At 38.6% G+C, this 18,270-nt stretch overlaps 1 protein-coding gene across 6 annotated transcripts in view; it reads right to left on the minus strand.

Moving 5' to 3' along the window:
* Positions 1 to 16,748, minus strand: part of ANAPC7 (anaphase promoting complex subunit 7) — a 28,996-nt gene extending 12,248 nt beyond the window's left edge. For 4 of the 6 annotated variants that reach the window (XM_037014248.2, XM_017665954.3, XM_073222819.1 and 1 more), the window contains exons 1-10: positions 16,549 to 16,748; positions 12,669 to 12,855; positions 11,034 to 11,153; positions 7,776 to 7,887; positions 7,297 to 7,450; positions 6,397 to 6,539; positions 4,823 to 4,940; positions 4,070 to 4,266; positions 1,268 to 1,492; positions 472 to 622 (exon numbers count right to left, since the gene is read on the minus strand). In XM_037014248.2, coding sequence (XP_036870143.2) covers positions 472 to 622; positions 1,268 to 1,492; positions 4,070 to 4,266; positions 4,823 to 4,940; positions 6,397 to 6,539; positions 7,297 to 7,450; positions 7,776 to 7,887; positions 11,034 to 11,153; positions 12,669 to 12,855; positions 16,549 to 16,748 — 1,607 coding nt within the window. Of the gene's footprint in view, positions 1 to 471; positions 623 to 1,267; positions 1,493 to 4,069; positions 4,267 to 4,822; positions 4,941 to 6,396; positions 6,540 to 7,296; positions 7,451 to 7,775; positions 7,888 to 9,372; positions 9,537 to 11,033; positions 11,154 to 12,668; positions 12,856 to 16,548 lie in introns of those variants that run through there. The other 2 variants (XM_017665952.3, XM_037014250.2) reach the window with 2 other exon arrangements.
* Positions 16,749 to 18,270: the final 1,522 nt, after the last annotated feature.

Below are 18,270 nucleotides of genomic sequence, written 5' to 3' on the forward strand. Positions count from 1 at the left end.
ATAAGGCAGATATAGACAAGGAAATTTGTTAGTGACTTGCCCAAGAGAACAGGTGGTGAAGGTAGTATTCAAACTTCAGAGCTTAAGTTCTTAACTACTACAGTAAGTAGAAACATGGGAAAGTACTTACAATACTTTGATTTGAAAAAGCAGAATATAAAATATATACTACGTATAACCCTATAAAAATACATGTATGTGTGGGCAAGGCCAGGAGGATGATCTACACAAACGAAAACAGATATTGTAGTGGTGTGAGCTGGTTACGAGTGGAACAGTTCTTTAATGTTGTTAATATACTTTAAGAAAAAATTTTTAGAAGTCATGAGTTCACAAATAACTCTTCTACCAATACTACGATTACTGTTTTCAATTGTGGACACAGAATACGTGCCCAGAGCTCCTGTTACATAGTTCCCTGCCTCCTCTGCCCCTCATCAACCTTCCCCCCGGGGGAGGCTGAAGGCCTACCTTAGCGCTATACTATACTGGTCCATTGCTTCCTGATACTCATTGACAGCTACAAGGAAATCTCCTAGGATCCGATGCAGGACACAGTCGCTCTGATTAGCTAGTGCATTCCTCAGCAAAGCAATTCCATCTTCGTATTTCTGTTCTCTGCCTGAAAAGAAAAAGACCCTCATTTTCCTACTTACGCAACATTTTGAAAATACTTTCCCAGCTCAAATCATATATACAAAAGCACAATAATCACAACCCAGTAATCTATTTGTAGATGTCCTCAAGAGAACAGTAGTGTAGCAGGAAGTGAGAACAAGCTTATCTGAATTCCTGTTCCATTAGGAAATCTGCAGTTTAAGTTCTGATTTTTTTTTAAATGTAGTCTTAACCTAAGTGCAAATAAAAAGCCAAAATCTATTTTATTTGCCAAACTAACCCAAACTCAGGAGTTCATGGTAAGTCAGTCATAGAGAACTCAGATGGGTCAGGGCAGGCCAAACTGGCTAATGCCAGCTATATTTGGCCCAAACTAGGTCAGGACAATGAAAACCAATCAAAGTGAGCTGAACTTGTACCAACAAAGTATAGCTGGCTTGAGCCACTCCACAAAAGTCAGTCAAAGCCAATCCAATCAGGTCTAAGTAGGTTATATTGTGCTAAATATGAACCAGTTCACCTGGACTCAGACCTACTGCAAAAGGCATGGACTTGTCTAGTCATCTGTATCCAGCTGGGGCTGGGGAATCCAAATGAGACAAGGTTTATGCAACTAATAACCAACAGTGAAGTAAAAAGATAGACTTACTAAGTAATTCTGCTTTTTTCACCACAGCCTTAATGTAGTCCGGCCTTTGGGTCAGGGCTTTATCTAGTAAAGTTTTGGCTTTCTCCTGTGTCACTGGGTCTTCAAGACAAACGGTGGCTAAAAGGGTAAGGGTCTGTGCATTTGCTCCTAGAGTTTTGTAAACATTGTTGGCCATTACCATTGCTTCACGAATACTGTTGGAGGCTAAGTAACATTCAATGAGACCTGAAAAAACAAAACACAGAGACACAGTGCAAACACATTATCATTCCAAGCCATGCTTCCACCGACAGCCTCCCAAACTGCAAACCTTTAAAGTTTCAGAGAACGGGCAAGCCAGGGAAAAACTTTGATGGTGAGATTAAACTAGAGGGTATGCTGATGGAATAGCTAAGAAGTGCTCTTTTTCAGAGCACTTGATGGATGTGGAAAAAGCCTGCACTGCACAGGCACCTTCAGTCAGCAAAGGAAACAAACATGTGTAAGTTAAACTGAAGCCTGTAAACAGCCCAGCTGAATGTTAGAGGAACAAATGTGACACTAATCATTAGCTGAAATAGAGATGATGTTTCTAACAAAACCCAAGATTTCACTGCCTCTCACCAAGCTGTTACTTTCTGGCTGTGTCCAATCACCTCTAACTAGATTTAAGGGGGACAGCCCCTACAGTCCAAAGTAAATGTCAGTTCTACAAACTAAAGGGCCTAGGGAACGACCGATGAAGAAAGGAAGACCTTTTCAGTTGAAACGTAAGTTATCTTAAAAGGCATTTGCTGAGGGCTCCCCTAAACTAAATGGAAAACAGTCAGATGGACTGAATACACTAAGACGAGCAACTCCTGCCTCTTTTCATACCCACAGCAAGTCACCATATGATGACACTGAGCAGAATCAACTCTCAACTCTTCATAACAAGTTGAGGAGACCAGAGGAAGTACTTTTTGGCACAAGGCACTCATCAAAACAGAAAAACAGCTTAAACCCCAAACCCACACACTCCCTGGCAGATTTTCTCAGCATGCTCCTCCACCCTAGCATTTAAAACACTTGTGCATTCTACCACTCACTATGGTTACTTAACCAGAAACTATTTAACTCTTCAGGGCAACAATTTGGGCTCAGAATATGGTTGTTTTCAACAACTCATTGAGTAGGTTCACTTTCCTGCTAACGTCCTGTAAGTCCTGGGAGAGGAAATCCTGGGGTAAAATACCTCTAAAAACTGAAATCAGTCAACAGGAGAAATAAACTTTAAAACCCATTTATTGCTTACAAATTGCGGTCTGGCCAATCTCTCTCTCCTGCTCAAGCAGCAGCAGCAACACTGGCCCTCCCCCTCACCTCTCAGGTACAGATAAGCCCTTCGTAGCCCAGGTAATTACCCATTGATATGGAGATGACTTCTCTCCACCCCTGAGGATATGCAAATGAACTAAAGCCACACTTCTGTCCACCTCAGAACACCTAATAATATGCATATGTACTAAAGCCAGGCAAGATATTCTGGAAATATTACAATTTTACCCACAAGTCCCATTGAAAAATCAAAAGGAAATGGAAAGAACGCACTTCACTAATCCAGGGCCTCCACCAGTAAAGGAAGCACGAGAGGGCATAACCAGATTACCTTGATCCAAATTTCTATGTGGCACCTTGAGTAAAGGCAGCCCGTGAAGCCTCGCTGGCCAACTGGAGAAGGTCCGCTGCCCCCGACAACTTTAACCATCCTTTGTCGGAGCATTGTGGTAATGGAGTTATTTAAGTGCTTTGCCGGGCTCTTATGAAATAGGCACACAGCAGAAAGGAATTAGCGTGCTAAAAGCAGCTGAAAGGCTAAGGAAGTTGCGGTTTCAGGATCAAGAATTTAATCTGAAACTGAAAGCGTGGTTTGCTGGGGTTTCTTTAAGAACAAATCCATGACAGGCACAGTTCTGCCCCTATCTAAACAGATCTATTCTTTAACCCAACTTCCTTATTTTCTCAAATTTGAACTTATCTTCCTGTTAAGGAGCAAATGACTCCTAGACTGCTGGGTTTATTTTTAAATTCTTAAAAAAATACGTTTTGGAGGAAATGCATCTTTTAAGATCTATTTTAATGTCTATGACTGAGTCACCAAATGCTGCTGAAGCTGGTACCACTCCTTTGAACTACTAGGGTCAGTTCACATGAACTAAAAATAGTATGTAACAAAACAAAGTTTGACCCTGCTCCTGCCCACTGTGGAGGTCACAATGAACCAATTGTTCCCACAACCAACACTGTCATACAGATAAGCAGTTACCCTATGAGTAGTATTTCTGGCCCAAGGTAAGACAACTGTGTAAGAGAAGACCCAAGCAATCTAGCACAGTGCTGGCACAGAGAGATTTACATTTATATTCACCATGTTTGATAAAACAAAACAAAAAAGGACAAAAAAAAAAAAAACTACCCCAACTACTTCCCTCACCAAAAACCAGAAAAAAAGAATGAGAAAAAGGGATTCTGAAAGCATGGAGTGAAAAATCCAGTGAAAGCTCTGAATGAATTTAAAATGCTTAATGCACTGGTTCCCAGACTTGGGTGCCCACTGGCATTACATGGGATCTTAAAAAAATACTGATGTGTATCTCCCAACCCCAAGTATTCTGATTTAAATAGCACTGGAGTGACTTGGCATCAGGATTTTTCTAAGTGTCCCCAGGGGACTCTAACATACAACAAAGTTTGGGAACTGCTGTTCTAACAAAATCTTCCATCTGAGTGCTATCGCCTCACCTACATCTAGGTACACACGATTTGTCTCTATTTTTACCTTACCTTCATAACAATCTAAGCGACAAGGTGCAAGCCGTATAGCTTCTCGAAAGTGGATTATTGCTTCTTGGACTCTGCCCATGTTCCTAAGTGCTGCTCCCTTAAGTAGCAAAGCTTGAACACTATTACTGTTCAGCTGAATGGCCTTGGCTCCTAAATAGAGAGCCCGAGAGTATCGTTTGCTGTAGAAGCTGTGACACCTGGAGGAAAAAAAAAACCCAAAAGTTATCTGAGAGGCAATAAAGGAATTTTATCTAAAAATCAAAGAAAAGCCCCTCTATGTGAGCCTTATCACAAACCACGTTTATAGCTTTAACCCAAGATGTTAGTGAAAAAACAGAAAGAAATAAATCTACTTTTAAGTATTTATTTTTATGGAAAGGAAAAATTATTGAAAAGAACCTGATGATCTGGATGTTACCAGATGAGACATTCAGAGAATACGTGAAGCCAGGGTAACAATACAGAAGTAACCCCTGTTCACTCATTTCCCACACAGGTCCAAGGCTGAGCACGATGCATTCACTACCTCATTTAATACTTGCCTCATGAAGAAAGGGGTATTATCCTCATTTCCCAAACGAGAAGAGTCTCAGAGGGGTAAATAATGCATCCAAAGCCATAGACCATGATTTGAATCCAAGTCTGATTACCTCTTAAACCTGTGCTTTCAACCTATATTCTGTTCAGGAGGAACCACAAATTCCTAAAAAAAAATCTACTGAAAACAGTAGAAAAAGGAATGCATAAACATACCCAGAGACCACCCAGGGTTCTGCATGTTGATCAGAAATATTGAAAAGGCGACAGCCAAGGTTCTCCACATCTTCCAGTCGCCCTTCTCGTGCCAGGAGGTAGCCATATACATCCATTCCTAGAGGGGAAGAGGCTCTTTAAACAAAGCAGCAAGGGTCCTTTAGAAAAGAGCAGTAACCGTCATCAGAGCCCACACTGAGGCCCCAGCTCCTGCACGGTCTGAGCTCTTCCCAAAAGCATTCAGTTTCCTACAAAATGACTATTTTTGACAAAATATATCCAAAAATTTTTTAAAAAGAAGAAGGATGTGCCTCACTGTTTGAAAGCCTATTATTTTCAGGTACTATTTGTCCCTGCATCCTGTGAAATGATATACAGCTATCCTAACTCATGACCAGAAAAGGCCCAAATAAAGTTCTCTTTTCTAAGAGTTCTAGGCACAATCATGACTATACACTTAACATGCCAGTTAGTCTCAGAAAAAGTTAGTCTATTCCAGAAAAGCATCTAATTCTTTCTGGAGTCTAGCTCATTTAAGATTAAATACTACCTTCACTCCCACAGCCAACCCTGCTTTATTTATTCTCACTTGTGTTCTATAAAAAGGGCCCAATTGTCACTGTCAACCATCTCTTACCCCATTCCCCTCCATTCCCCGCTGTCCCTTCAGATTCCCAGGAAAATGCCTCAAGCCAAGATTACTGCAACACTCCCTACAGGCTCTGGTCTTGGGTCTCAGCTTTAACTCCAAGCTGCCGACCACTGCAAAGCTGGTTATTTCTACCACACCCTTTACATCATGGGCATAAGGCAGCCTGGAGAAGCAAAATAAGCACTGAGCAGGAGGGAGACCCCTGGGCAAATGAATTCATCTTTCTCAATCAGTTTTCTCATCTCCCTCACCTCTGTTATTCTCATGGCTTGAGTCTACAAGGCTATTTACTGTGACAAGGACATATGTTTCTGATACCTTTTTGGGCCTTTACAAGCAGACTTCAATGTTACCTGTTCACCCTTACTTCCCACTACCATTCCTGAGCAGGCAACCAATAGCTATCTTTTGGAAGTCTGTGTGGCTTACTGTTACAGCTGCAATTCTCTTTTACATCACTGACTTTTTTATTGTTGCTCACTACTAATTATTCCCTTTAATTCCTCACCCCTTTCTTAATGTCTGTTCCCTTATTCCCTTTTTAACTATACTAAGGACACAGTAAAGCTAAATTCCCTAAAAGATATTACAGTCTTGAGGATGCCATTCAAATTCTCAGTCAGACACATCATAAATTTATAAATCATTAAAGAGGGGCTATGACCCCTCCCAAAAGAAAAAAAGCCAAAGAATGATCTGTAGGAAGATGACACTTAGATTCAAGCAAAACAACTGTTCAAAATGTAATCACCCAAGTGTTGGAGACAGGTCTCAGGACTTTAAAAAGGTGAAAGGCCACTGTAATAAATTTAGAAAACATTTCTATGAAAATGGTTTCAGAAGATCCTGCTATATTTTCTCCCTACCTCCTCTGATAATGCCCCTCTATGGCCACTTCGGCTCTGCTGTAAGAATTACTTACCTTTTATCAGGTAAGGATCCAACATCTGTGCCTGTTCAAACTTGAGGACAGAGTTTTTATTGTCTCCAGCTCTGAAGTACAGATCTGCTAAGCTTCCCAGAAGGTCCACGTTATCTCGCAATAAGGACTTTTTCTCTAGTGAACTTTAAGATATTAAACATTGAACCTTAAAATCTATTTATAAATCCTCTTAGTTGCTGAATCTGGGTGGTGGGGTTACAGGTACTATTTTCTTTTGTGTATGACATTTTTCATAATATAAAACTTTATAACAAATTGTGTATGCTAGGGTTTTCTTATTCTGAGCTTATAATTTATTTTAAAGTTATACAGGATAGGATAGCAAATACACAGAATAAAGCAGAAATCTCCCTCATTACCCAGAAAGAACTTTATGGTTGCAGTTTTTCAGACGACAACATATACTACATGGTGTTAAAGGTAATGTCATTCACAAATGACAGCTACTTATTACTCAACCAAATAACTCTACATAACACAAACCCCAATCTCTTATCCTTGGACTTTACCTGACTAGAAAGAAAATCCTAGTCCTAAGGAGGCAACCCAGTTCAGATGCTATAATACACTATGCTTTATGTTCAAAAATATACTTTTTCAGTTTTAAGCATGACACACTAAGGCAGTCTGCTTTGTAAGGGTTGCTACTTTTGCAAGTACAGAGCGGAACTTGGTCCAAGTTTACACTTAACAGGTTCTCAGCAGAAATTATAACATTTGGAACTGTTCAGTACATTAACAGACTAATAAAGCACAGGGACAACTGGCTGCAACACCAAAAGGTAAGCATCTCATTTTCCAGTGTTGCTAATTTAGATACATCAGACCTCCATAGAAGGAAAGGTCTCAAGAATACTGAATTAACTTTGTGGCTCTCACCAGATGGTATTGATTGCTCTGGAGTTGTCACCAGTGTGCACAAAAGCATATGCTTTGATCCACACAGAGAGCCAATCCAAGTTAGGCACCGTTTGGATCACATTCATTGTCATCGATGCCACCTCTGCACCTTTTACAGAAAGAGACAGCAAACCTAATTCAACAGAAAACAGGAGAAAGAAAGTGAGGCATAGTATCCCTCTTCCACAGTGTAAGAAGTAACAGGCTACCCTTTCTAAGGCTACAAGGCAACCCTTTCCCCCTTTCCTTATGCTAAGCAAGATGCGTATGATAGAACAAGCATACTTTACTATTGATCGATGAAAGAATACATGACAACAGCAATCTATTAGAATTACTCTCTGGAGGTGAAGCATGGGCAACTTAAAAAAAAAAAAAGCTATTCTAATGTACAGCCAAGACTAAAAGCTTCTTAGAGAGTAAAGTTTCCTTGAAAATAGTCCATGAATCATCTGTACCTAGAATGGCATCAAGAGCTAGTGGGCACTGCCTCAGCACTTCCTTATAGCTGGTGACTGATGGGCGCTCCTGACCAGCCTTCTTGTACAGATTTGCCAGCATCATGTTTATCTGTAATCAACAAAAACAAAGTGCATATAACAAAGAAAATATCTCACCATCAATTCAGTCCTGATTTTTATTATCAGCTACATATTCTACTTTTTACTGGAAAATCTACCCAAAGCCCTGTGGAAATAAACAAAGACCAACTCCATTCTTCAAACCAAAGAGAAAATTACTGCTTTTGCTTTTCCCATGCCTTCCCATTTCTAAGAGGAAAGTCAAATTTCTCTCACTTACCAGACCAAAAGGCCCAGTAATATCTGGACCAAAGATGTTGCCTCTGGAAATGGGAGTAACATTTAATTGAGAAATGTTATACAATTCTAATTACCTTGATTCTTGATCTTTAGAAGAAGAAATACCCTATAAGTGCTCAAGTTTACATATTTTAAATGCAACTAATATCAAGGTATAAATAAGAAAGTGAGGCGTTCTTAACAGCTAGTTAAGAAATATAAGATGAATTTTCCCCCAAAAAGAAATGACTGAACAGAAGTAAAATACTTGGCTTCTCTCAAACAATTAGTCTAGACACCAGTCCTTCTAATCCTTAAATCTCTGACCCTTAGGTATTGTCTGACTCACCAAAATAATGCTACAAAAATCAAACTCTAACTGATCTCTAGGGGTGACAATGATCCAGAGGTTTGCTACACTATTTCAATTGAATGAATGCATTTTCAGTACAATTCAAATATGTAACTCAGTAAAGCTCTATTAAAATAACCCTTCCTAAAAACACAACAGGGATAAATTGAGGAAACCTAAAAGTTACAACGAATGTAGAGGTTGTAGGTAAGGGGTAAGTGATCTTCTTACTAGTACAATGAGGAAAACACAATACTGCAACTTAAAATTAATAGTTATTAAGTGCAACACAGCACTTGTCAGATCATTAACCTAAGGAAGCAGTCACCATGAGGGCACAAAGAAAAAAAGCCAATCCCCAATCTCTTCAGTTATCTGTAGCTTGGTATGCCAGATATTTACTCAAACGAGAAAATGATGAAGAACATCTGTTCTAGTAATGGACTTAAGAGTATATAAAACAATCTAGTATGGCATTAATCCATACTGATTCAAACAATGAAATAATGAAATACTAGAAATAAAAAACTTTTTATCTGGCCTCAGCTTTTCCACTTTAGACTATGTTGAAAATGCAAAAGAAGGTACTTAAAGGAAAACTCCAGTATTGGTGTCAATCTTGAAAACAATAAAAGGCTAAATTTAAGATCCTTTTTTGACTGCTTGTTATTAACAAACTATGACTGACGAAGAGTCTATCTCAACAGATACTAAAATTCCCTTTAAACTACCTGTCACCTCAAAAGAATGAGCTTGAGAACAAGCTAGCAAGAAAGTTGATTTCTTTTTAAAATACATCCTTACATGGGAAGAATATCATAAAGCCACATTCCACCAGTTATGAACACAAGCAGCCATCATTTTCTAAAAACTGAGCGAGAAACTGTATGTTGGTATATTTACTCTTAAAAGTTGAAGATTTATGAAGATATAATCTCACACTGGAATTTTCCTTTAAAATGTGAAGGAATGTGTGGCGGTGTTTACCATACATTAACAGACGTTCATTAGACGTATTTTGACTCACTTCCTTGTCCTTTACACAGACTGAGAAGCCAGTTAACTCCCTAACGGACAAGAAAGAAAAACTGTAAATATTATAGGTTTATGTTTGAGGCACACATCTTTGTTTGCTCCTGGCTAGCTCTACAGAATGAAGGATATGTACTTCTAACAAATGCAAGATCCTCTAGTCCCTCTTAAAATGATGGCTGTGAACACCAAGTGTTGAATATACATAAAGCTGAACTTTACCATTACTCATTTTTTTAAAATGTCCCCAACTCCCTCAAGTCATTAAGGAGAAAATTTTATGGTACACATCCAGTAAGATAAAGAATAGACATCATTCAACTTTATAATCAAAACAACATCTTCCAAAAGGAAGACTCTTCATATATACAAAAAAAAAATTATTCTTGGGGTCACTTTCATAGGGTACCAGAACACAATTTAGTATATGGCATCCAAGCTCATTATGGACAGGTTAGTCTATAATATGCTTCCAGATGTTTTTAATAGCAGCCACCACCATAGAATATACTGGGGAAATAGCTTAGTTTTAAAAACTCAGAAAGTAGTAAATAAATCCTCAATATGAGGAGATGCTTAAACATACCCTTATGAGGTTTGATTGTTTACTTTTAAAATTCAGCAACACATGGGTGAAAAAACAGTAAATACACCAAATCCCTACTACTTAGATTCCTTTTCTTTCAAGGGCAGGATGATGTACAGAGACATCTTACAAATAAAATTTCTTACTGTTAAGCAAAAGTTAAACAGAATAGTTTTTCAGTGAAGTGAGGAAGGCATCTGACATGAGAATATATGTTACAATATTAACTACTGATATGAATTCAATCCTAAAATGAAGGATTCTCATTGTTCTTCTAAACTGGACTTTAAAAAAAGGTAACCAAAGATGCCTGATCCTATTAACTCCTTACAGAATAGTACTTTAAAAAGTATTCTCATATACATGAAGCAGGTTAGGTTAAGCTCAGATTGGTAACTTGCTCAAGTTCACACCACACACAGCTTGTATGCCCTAAACTCAGACAAGACAACACATCTTGATTTCAGCTAAAAGTGTTCTATTCATTATATGTTGCCAAGTCAAACACACAAATACATATCCCACATGCAAATAAGTACAAAATCATCTTGTAGTCTCGGATTTTGAAAAGGAAGGGAATAATAAAACCATTCACATTATCTAATGGGTATACTTACAGAATACAAAAAACGAGGGTCTAAAAAAGTATTTTTCCCACCTGGAAGTGCACTGTAAATCATTATTTCCTAAAGTAAGAAATGCCAAAGAATAATAAGCACTTGTAGTATTATCTAGTTACCATTTTCATCAGCTAAACATTCAGGGTCTTAAAATAAGAAACGGGCTTTCCTCTCTCTGAACCCCACTTCAATAACAGCAGAAAAAGTGACTGAGTCAAGAGTAAAAGGTTCAGACGCACTCCCTAATGCATAGAGAAGACATGGAGGAGAGGACTGAAAGCACTGGGGAGAAGAAAAATACATAATGAAACATTAATTCAACTTACTTTGGGAGTTCTTTGTCTTGAAGGGATCCCATCAAGTATAGCAATGGCATCTTTATCTTGTTTTAGCATTGTATAACATTCAGCCATTTTGTATTTCACTTCAATTTCAGATGGAAGACACTAAAAGGCAATGAAAACATCTCAAAATAGTCAAACAGCATGGCAGTTCTTCAAATTTAACACAGAATTACCATATGACCCAGTTAATTCTGCTTTTATATATACAGCCAAGAAACTGAAAACATCTATCCACGTAAAAACCTACAAATATTCACAGCAGCATTATTAATAATAGGCAAAAAGTAGAAACAATCCAATGTCTATCAACTTATGTTTAGATAAAACATGGCTTAATCACACAATGGAATATTATTTGGCAATAAAAAGAACAAAGAACTGATTAATGCTGGAATATGGATCAACCTTGGAAACATATATACTGAGTAAAAGAAACCAGACAAAAAAGGCCACATATTGTATGATTCCATTATATGAAATGTCCATTCAATGGACCCATTCAATGTCAGAAAACAGAAAATCCTGGAAATCAGATCTTTTAATATCAAAAAAAATCAAGTTTTACATAGAGTAAAACAAGATGAAACTCTATAGGCTTTAAAAAAGCAACTACATTAATTTGTCTTTTTTTGAATGTGGAAAAATACAAAACAGAGAACACCTGACTTACAATTTCACTCCCAGTTCATTCTGACATTCCTATTAAATATAAGTTGCACATACTAATTCAAATTTAAAGACAGGTTCAAACTGAAAAGTAGAAGTTCCCTTCTCCCTTTAGCTTTCCACTGAATTCCTTTCTTCACATACACAAAATCCTTCATGCATAGTATCCATATATATTTTAGGCATATACCAGGATATATTTATATATCTATAAACTATCTCCTTTAAACAAAAAGGGTATTGAACACACTGCCTCAAACTTTTACTTTACTAATATGCACAGTTCTTTCCAAGTCAGCACATACAACTCTGTCACATTTTTCATTTCTTCAATAGTTCCATAGCTTTCCACCTTAAGGATAATTTAACTAGATCCTACTTGACGAACACTTTTGATTCCAGTTTCTTAACATTATAAACAATGCTGGAAAAAGCAGCCTTCATAATGTACCCTGTAAACCTTTTGGGAGTCTACTATTAGGGTTAGTTTCTACCAATGGGGTGACTGTCAAATGATGAAATTACAATTTTTCCCCTTCATTTAACTAATTATCAAGCAACAAAACTGGCAGGAATTCCCATAAATTACCCTAGGTACTTACAGTCCTAATAATTCAGTTACATTTCAAACATCATACTTTTGTTAAAATTATAAAAATGCCTTACATTTTGAGTTCAAAAAGGGAGGAACAGGGCATGACTTAGGTTAGAAACCAGATAATTTACTTTTAATTCCATTTTTTAGATTCATCCCTAGAGTAGATTTTGCTTTTAGCCCATAATGCTTGGTTGGATGCATTTTTGTATCTAAGTGGTTTTTCATCTTTGTTTCTCCAGTCAGCTCCTTTAGAATTACTTTTTATCATCTTCTATTTCTCATCAGCCGTCTAGTAAATTCTCTCAGTCTCACATTCTCAAAAAAAAAAGAATCACACTTCTATCTCCAATTACCTGACTTTGTGGAGTAGATGCAGAGTTTCCAGTTGAAGGTCTCACTTTTGAAGTTTTACTGAGGGCTTTCTTCTGCTGTAAAGCCATGGTATACTTACTCACAGCATTCCGATACTCCTTATCATGAAAGAGAGAATCTGCATGATACACCAAAAGCTGGTACTTCTGAGGTGGGGAGAATAACTCACTAGAAAACAAAGAAAGTATACCCCCTACATGGGTTATTCTGAAATGTTAGAACACCTCCTTAGTATCCACACAAGCCTAGCACAAAGCCTGTGTAATGACAATTTACAAAGAAGTCCACATACCCTTAAATGTGAGTCCCTAAAATAAGAGGCATGAGAGTCATACTCTATGCCAATATGGTCAACACATTTAGGAAGCTGCCTTAAATTGTTGTTTTAACATGTTTTACCTTTACTTACTATAAATGAAATGATACCTCTAAATCAAATTCAGTAATAGAGAGCTACATAAAGAAAAATGTAATTCATCTTTGTAGCCCCTTTAGCCCAACTCCTTTTAGCTTGACAGTTTGATATATACCTATAATCTTTTATATTAACATCAATTTTTAGGCTAATATAGACAAAGGAGAACAATCAAATGACTTAACTAATGTTACCAAAGAAAGGTTGAAGAACCTGGAAAAGAGAAACCTCACCATTTTGAATCCTCTTCAGGAAAAGTTCTGAACAAGAGGAAGCTTGGAGGTAATTGAAAACGCTTCAAATACTGAAGAAAATGGGAATACTGAAATACTGAAGTACAGGAATAGAATAAGATAAGCCAATAGGGCAGAAAGATCAGCCTTATGCAGAATATAAAACAGGGCAAAAGGAAAGTTTTTTTTTTTTTTTAACTTTACATACGAAAGTAAACTTTCCTAACAGTAGGAGAATTTTTATCTCCTTGAGTCTCAGGGGTTTAAGGACAGTATAAAGGAAAAATTTCAAAACTTTTTCTTTAACCTTGAATATTGCTGCAAGCATTATAACTGCCTAGAAGCTGGCCACCATTCTTAATAGGAATTTTTAATCTGCAAGTCCATCCACCCCTAACTCCTTCCCAAGTTAAGAGGAATTTACATGCTTTTCTTTGACAGTTAAAAGTTATAACTGCTTAAATGAAAGTCAGCATCAAAGAACTCTGCAGACAGTTAATTTCTCAACAAATGAAGGATACTCAAGAATAGGTACCATAAATTAGTGGTTGCCAGGGGCTGGGGTTGTGGGATTGGGGAGTGATTACTAAAATATGTGGGATTTCTTTTTGGGGTAATGAAATTTTTTTGGAATAGACAGTCAAGACGGTTGAACAACTCTGCACAATACTTAACACTACAGGAATGTATTCTTTACCAGGCTGAATTTGATTATGTAAATTTCAACTTAAAAAAAAAAAGGATATATAGGTCAAACACTGGATATAAAGTTATACAGGAAATTCAAGGACTCAAAACATCCAGATAGTTAAGATCTCTTCCAACTCTTGAGATTCTATGTATTTAGTGAGAAATATGATAGAAAATATTACTACACTCACAGAAATTACTTACATATTCTAACATACCTATCTAATTATACATGCATGTTATCTCTGGAATGATACATAAGAAACTGTTAATAGTTGTTGCCTATGGAGAAGGGAAACAAGTGAGGTTCAAGACTCAGGGACAGACAATCTGCATACCCCTTCTACTGCCTGAACTTTTTTTAACTCTGTATTGCCAATGCAGTAAGAAAACTTTAAATATAAATGATAAAGGTCAGAATTTAAATGCCTCCTGAAGCTAGTAAACTTCCAGTTTAACCCAATACCTAGAAGCCAGGGCTAAGTAAGTCTAGTCAGAGAATCAAACTGCTTCTAACTCTCTTCCAGAACCAACAGTAAGGACTAACCAGTGCATAAATTCCCAATGGTAGAAACTGTATGCCTTGACAAATTACTCAAAACCAAGCCAAAGGCTCCAGAATAAACAAAGAAGGCTGACAGAGACCAGGGTTCTTCACTGTCAACACTAAGTTGAAAGCGGCAAAATGATGGGTCTCACATAGTGAGGTCCAAAAGCACACTAATGGAAATAAAGTAGGGAGCAGAAGCTGCATCACAGGCACTTTCAAGGCCCTTCCTTTTGACCCAGACAGCTTCTACAACAGGCCAAATGTAAATGGATCCACCCTGACTAAATTAAATTTATAATGTCATTTAGTGGCAGTAGCCTGTAGTAGGTAAGAATGGAGGCTTAAGAGCCAAAGGGATCAAAGTCCAGACACTGTGGCTCCTCCACTTACTAGATGTGTGAACTCGGACACAGTATTTACCTCTCTGAGGTTGTACACACTGCCTTAGCATATTCAATAAACACAGAAGTGTTAATACACACAGGCACTATGCTGATTTCATTAGGTGTTAAGAGTGATGCAAAGTGTAGATCTTAAAAGTTCTCATCACAAGAAAAAAAAAATTGAAACTGCGTGGTGACAGACGTTAATAACTCATTCTGGTGGTCATTTCACAATATATGCAAATGTCAAATCATTATGCTGTTCACCAGAAAACTAAGAGAATTGTCCTTCAAACGGATTCGAAATGCTTGGATCCACTTAACATGTGGACTGTTTCCAACTTTCGGAATTTTTCCACAATTCGAAAAAATATTTTTTGTCCAGCTTAATTTTAAGGATACAGTATATGATACATACAACATACAAAATATGTATTAATCCACTGTTTCTTTTATCAGTAAGGCTTCAAGTCAACAATAGGTCATTACTAGTTAAGTTTTTGGGGAGTCTAAAGGTTACACACAGATTTTGGGGGGGTAGTCTGTGACCCTAATCCCTGTATTATTCAAGGGTCAACTGTATAATGTTTTATGCCAATTATACATCTTTTTTTTTTTTCTAAAAGAGTGATGCAGAATATAAAACGGGACAAAAGGATAGAATAGTGAGGATAAGGGACAATTCTGATGGTCAGAGAAGAGTTCTCTAGAAGGGATATCTGAGCTAAAACCAGAATGAGAAAGCAGCTCTGAGGTGGGAACTCCAAGCAGAACAGCAAATGCAAAAGCTGTGAGTTGAGCAACGTGGTGTGTTCAAGTTACAAAGAATTGCCGGGAAGGCTGGAGTACAGCGAGCAGAGTCGATGAAATGAAGTGGGGAGAAAGAAGTCTAGACTCCTGCGGCACAGGAAGGAATTATAATTTGAGCACAATGGACGGATTTAAGCAGGGGAAGAACAACATGCACTCAAAGCTGGAAACAGCCCTAAGACTCTGAAAACATGAAAAGGGCACTGGAGTCCTTAAAAAGACGCCACTCCCACCCATGAAGGGCCGTCTCCCGTTTTCAAGGGTTTGCACAGGCGAGAGACCTCCTGATACACTCAAGGGGACAAATCCATCTCAGATGTGGGACAAAGGTATAAAACCAAGAGACTGGGCCTCTTTGAGCTGCAGCAAGCGAGAATACGTTCTTCTGGAAGGGAAGGAGCCGGAAAGGGAGGAGTCAGCCCAATGATGTGACAGTGGCTGTGGCCAGCGACAAGGGCCTCAGGAAACCCTCCGCTCCCAACTTTGGGGAAACCCTCTCAAAGTCGTCCCTCAGAGCCTCCGCGTTCACTTCTCGAGGCCGCCACTCGCCACATCTCTCGCCGGGAGCTCCTCCCAGCGCCTGGCACGACGCGGGGACCCAGAGAACTCAACCTGGCGTTCCTAAGTCGGTTCCAACCGACGAGACCCTCGCGGGCCCCGCAGCCTCAGCTGGGGACCGCGGGCCGCTCTTTTTCTCCAGTCCCCTAACCCCTTCTATCCCGGCTCCCCAACCGGCGCTGCTTTCTCCTCGGCCCCAGGCCGCTCCCCGCCTCAACTCACGGGTTGTTATTACTCATTGTAAGTAGCAAGCTGCTAAGGAGGCGCACGTTGGAGTGCAGCCCCGCGGCCGCCATGTCTCGCACGTGGTCTATCACATTCATCCTGCCCGGCAAGACCGCGGGCAAAGGCGGCAGCGGTGCGAAAAGCCGGTAGGAACTCCTCAGAGAAGACTCCAAAATGGCTGCCTCGCCGGGGTCCATGGGGTCCACATGCGCACCGCCCCCAGGAAAATAGGCAACTACTGATATGCCTGAGTAAAAAAAAACTAACAAAAAACGTCCTTTCCCCAGGCCCCTGTAAGAGTGAAATGATTTGGGTTGGGGAGGAGGGGGTTGTTTTGTTTTTAGTAAAATTACGTCATCGTTCTAAATTGCAAACTTCATTGAGGGTTTACAGGGGGGCTGAGGACAAAAGGCACCTCGGTACGCATGCTCAATTGAAATGAGTCTGTATCTCTCAGCAATCAGTAAAAATGTATGCGGATATTTATATAGTATATATAATCCTTCAAGTTAATATAGTAGCGGCAGGGCGTGGGGGGCGGTGGAAGTCCGGTGGCTTGGAATTTCCAACAGCTGGGATTAAACATTTTAACCAGGCGCCAGAGGCCGTCCTAACTGTTTTTCCAGCGGCGCCTGCGCACCAGGCTGAAGGCGCCACGCCCACTCCTCTCTGCTAACTACCTGCCGCAGTCAGGCTTCACCGTTTGGAAAGATGCTTTGAGTGCAGAACGGCTTATTTTTACACTATGAAATGACACACTAGCTCAGCTTGAATAAGGATAGGTTGAGTCTTAGCCATCCTAGTATTTGTGTTGGTAGCTTGTTTTAATTTGCAATCCTCTAGTGACAGGATGATGAGTATCTTCTCATATGCCTATTTGCCATCTGTGCATCTTTGATGAGGTATCTTTTGTCTACTTTTTATTTGGGTTATTCGTGTTCTTACTAAGTTTTAAGTGTTCTTTGTATATTTTGGATAACAGTCTTTTGTTACGTGCCTGTTTCACAAATATTTTCCCAGTCTGTAGCTTGTTTTCTCCTCCTCTTGACCACTCCTTCTTTTACAAAAAAAACTGTTTTTCAGTAATAATCCTGAAATTAAATGACTAGTCATAATGGCCAGAAAAGAAATGGACAGCGAAAATATCATTTATTTAAATAATGATGCTAGTAAAATTTTTTAATGAGAAAAAAACCATATTGCAGTACAAAAAGGCAGTGGATTAATAATTTTGAGTCATATTAATGGATTTAAAAAATTTTTTATCCTACGTATTGGACTAGCAAAGAAATGAATAATATACAGTTTGTTTTTAATCCTTAAATTATAATGGCCAGAAAATATATTTGTCAGTAACGCAAAACTGATCTTTGCATATTCACATTCAATAGGCAGTATAAAAGCAGATTTGTCAGTCGTTGGAGCACAGTCATGAAAAGATAGGAAAAACTGAAATATGTATTAAGGAAGCCAGTTTAAAAAGGCTACATACTATATGATTCCAACTATATGACATTTTAGAAGATGAAACTGGAGACAGTAAAAAGATCAGTGGTTGCCAGGGGTTGAGGGGAGAGAGGAAGTGGAGCTCAGAGGATTTAGGACAGTGAAACTATTCTATATGATGCTATAATGGTGGATACAAATCATACATTTATCAAAACTCATAGAATGCCTAACTGTGGACTTTGGGTGATAATGATGTGTCTGTCGACTTAG

The sequence above is a fragment of the Manis javanica genome, chromosome 15 (genome assembly GCF_040802235.1).
Source record: "Manis javanica isolate MJ-LG chromosome 15, MJ_LKY, whole genome shotgun sequence".
NCBI lineage: Eukaryota > Metazoa > Chordata > Mammalia > Pholidota > Manidae > Manis > Manis javanica.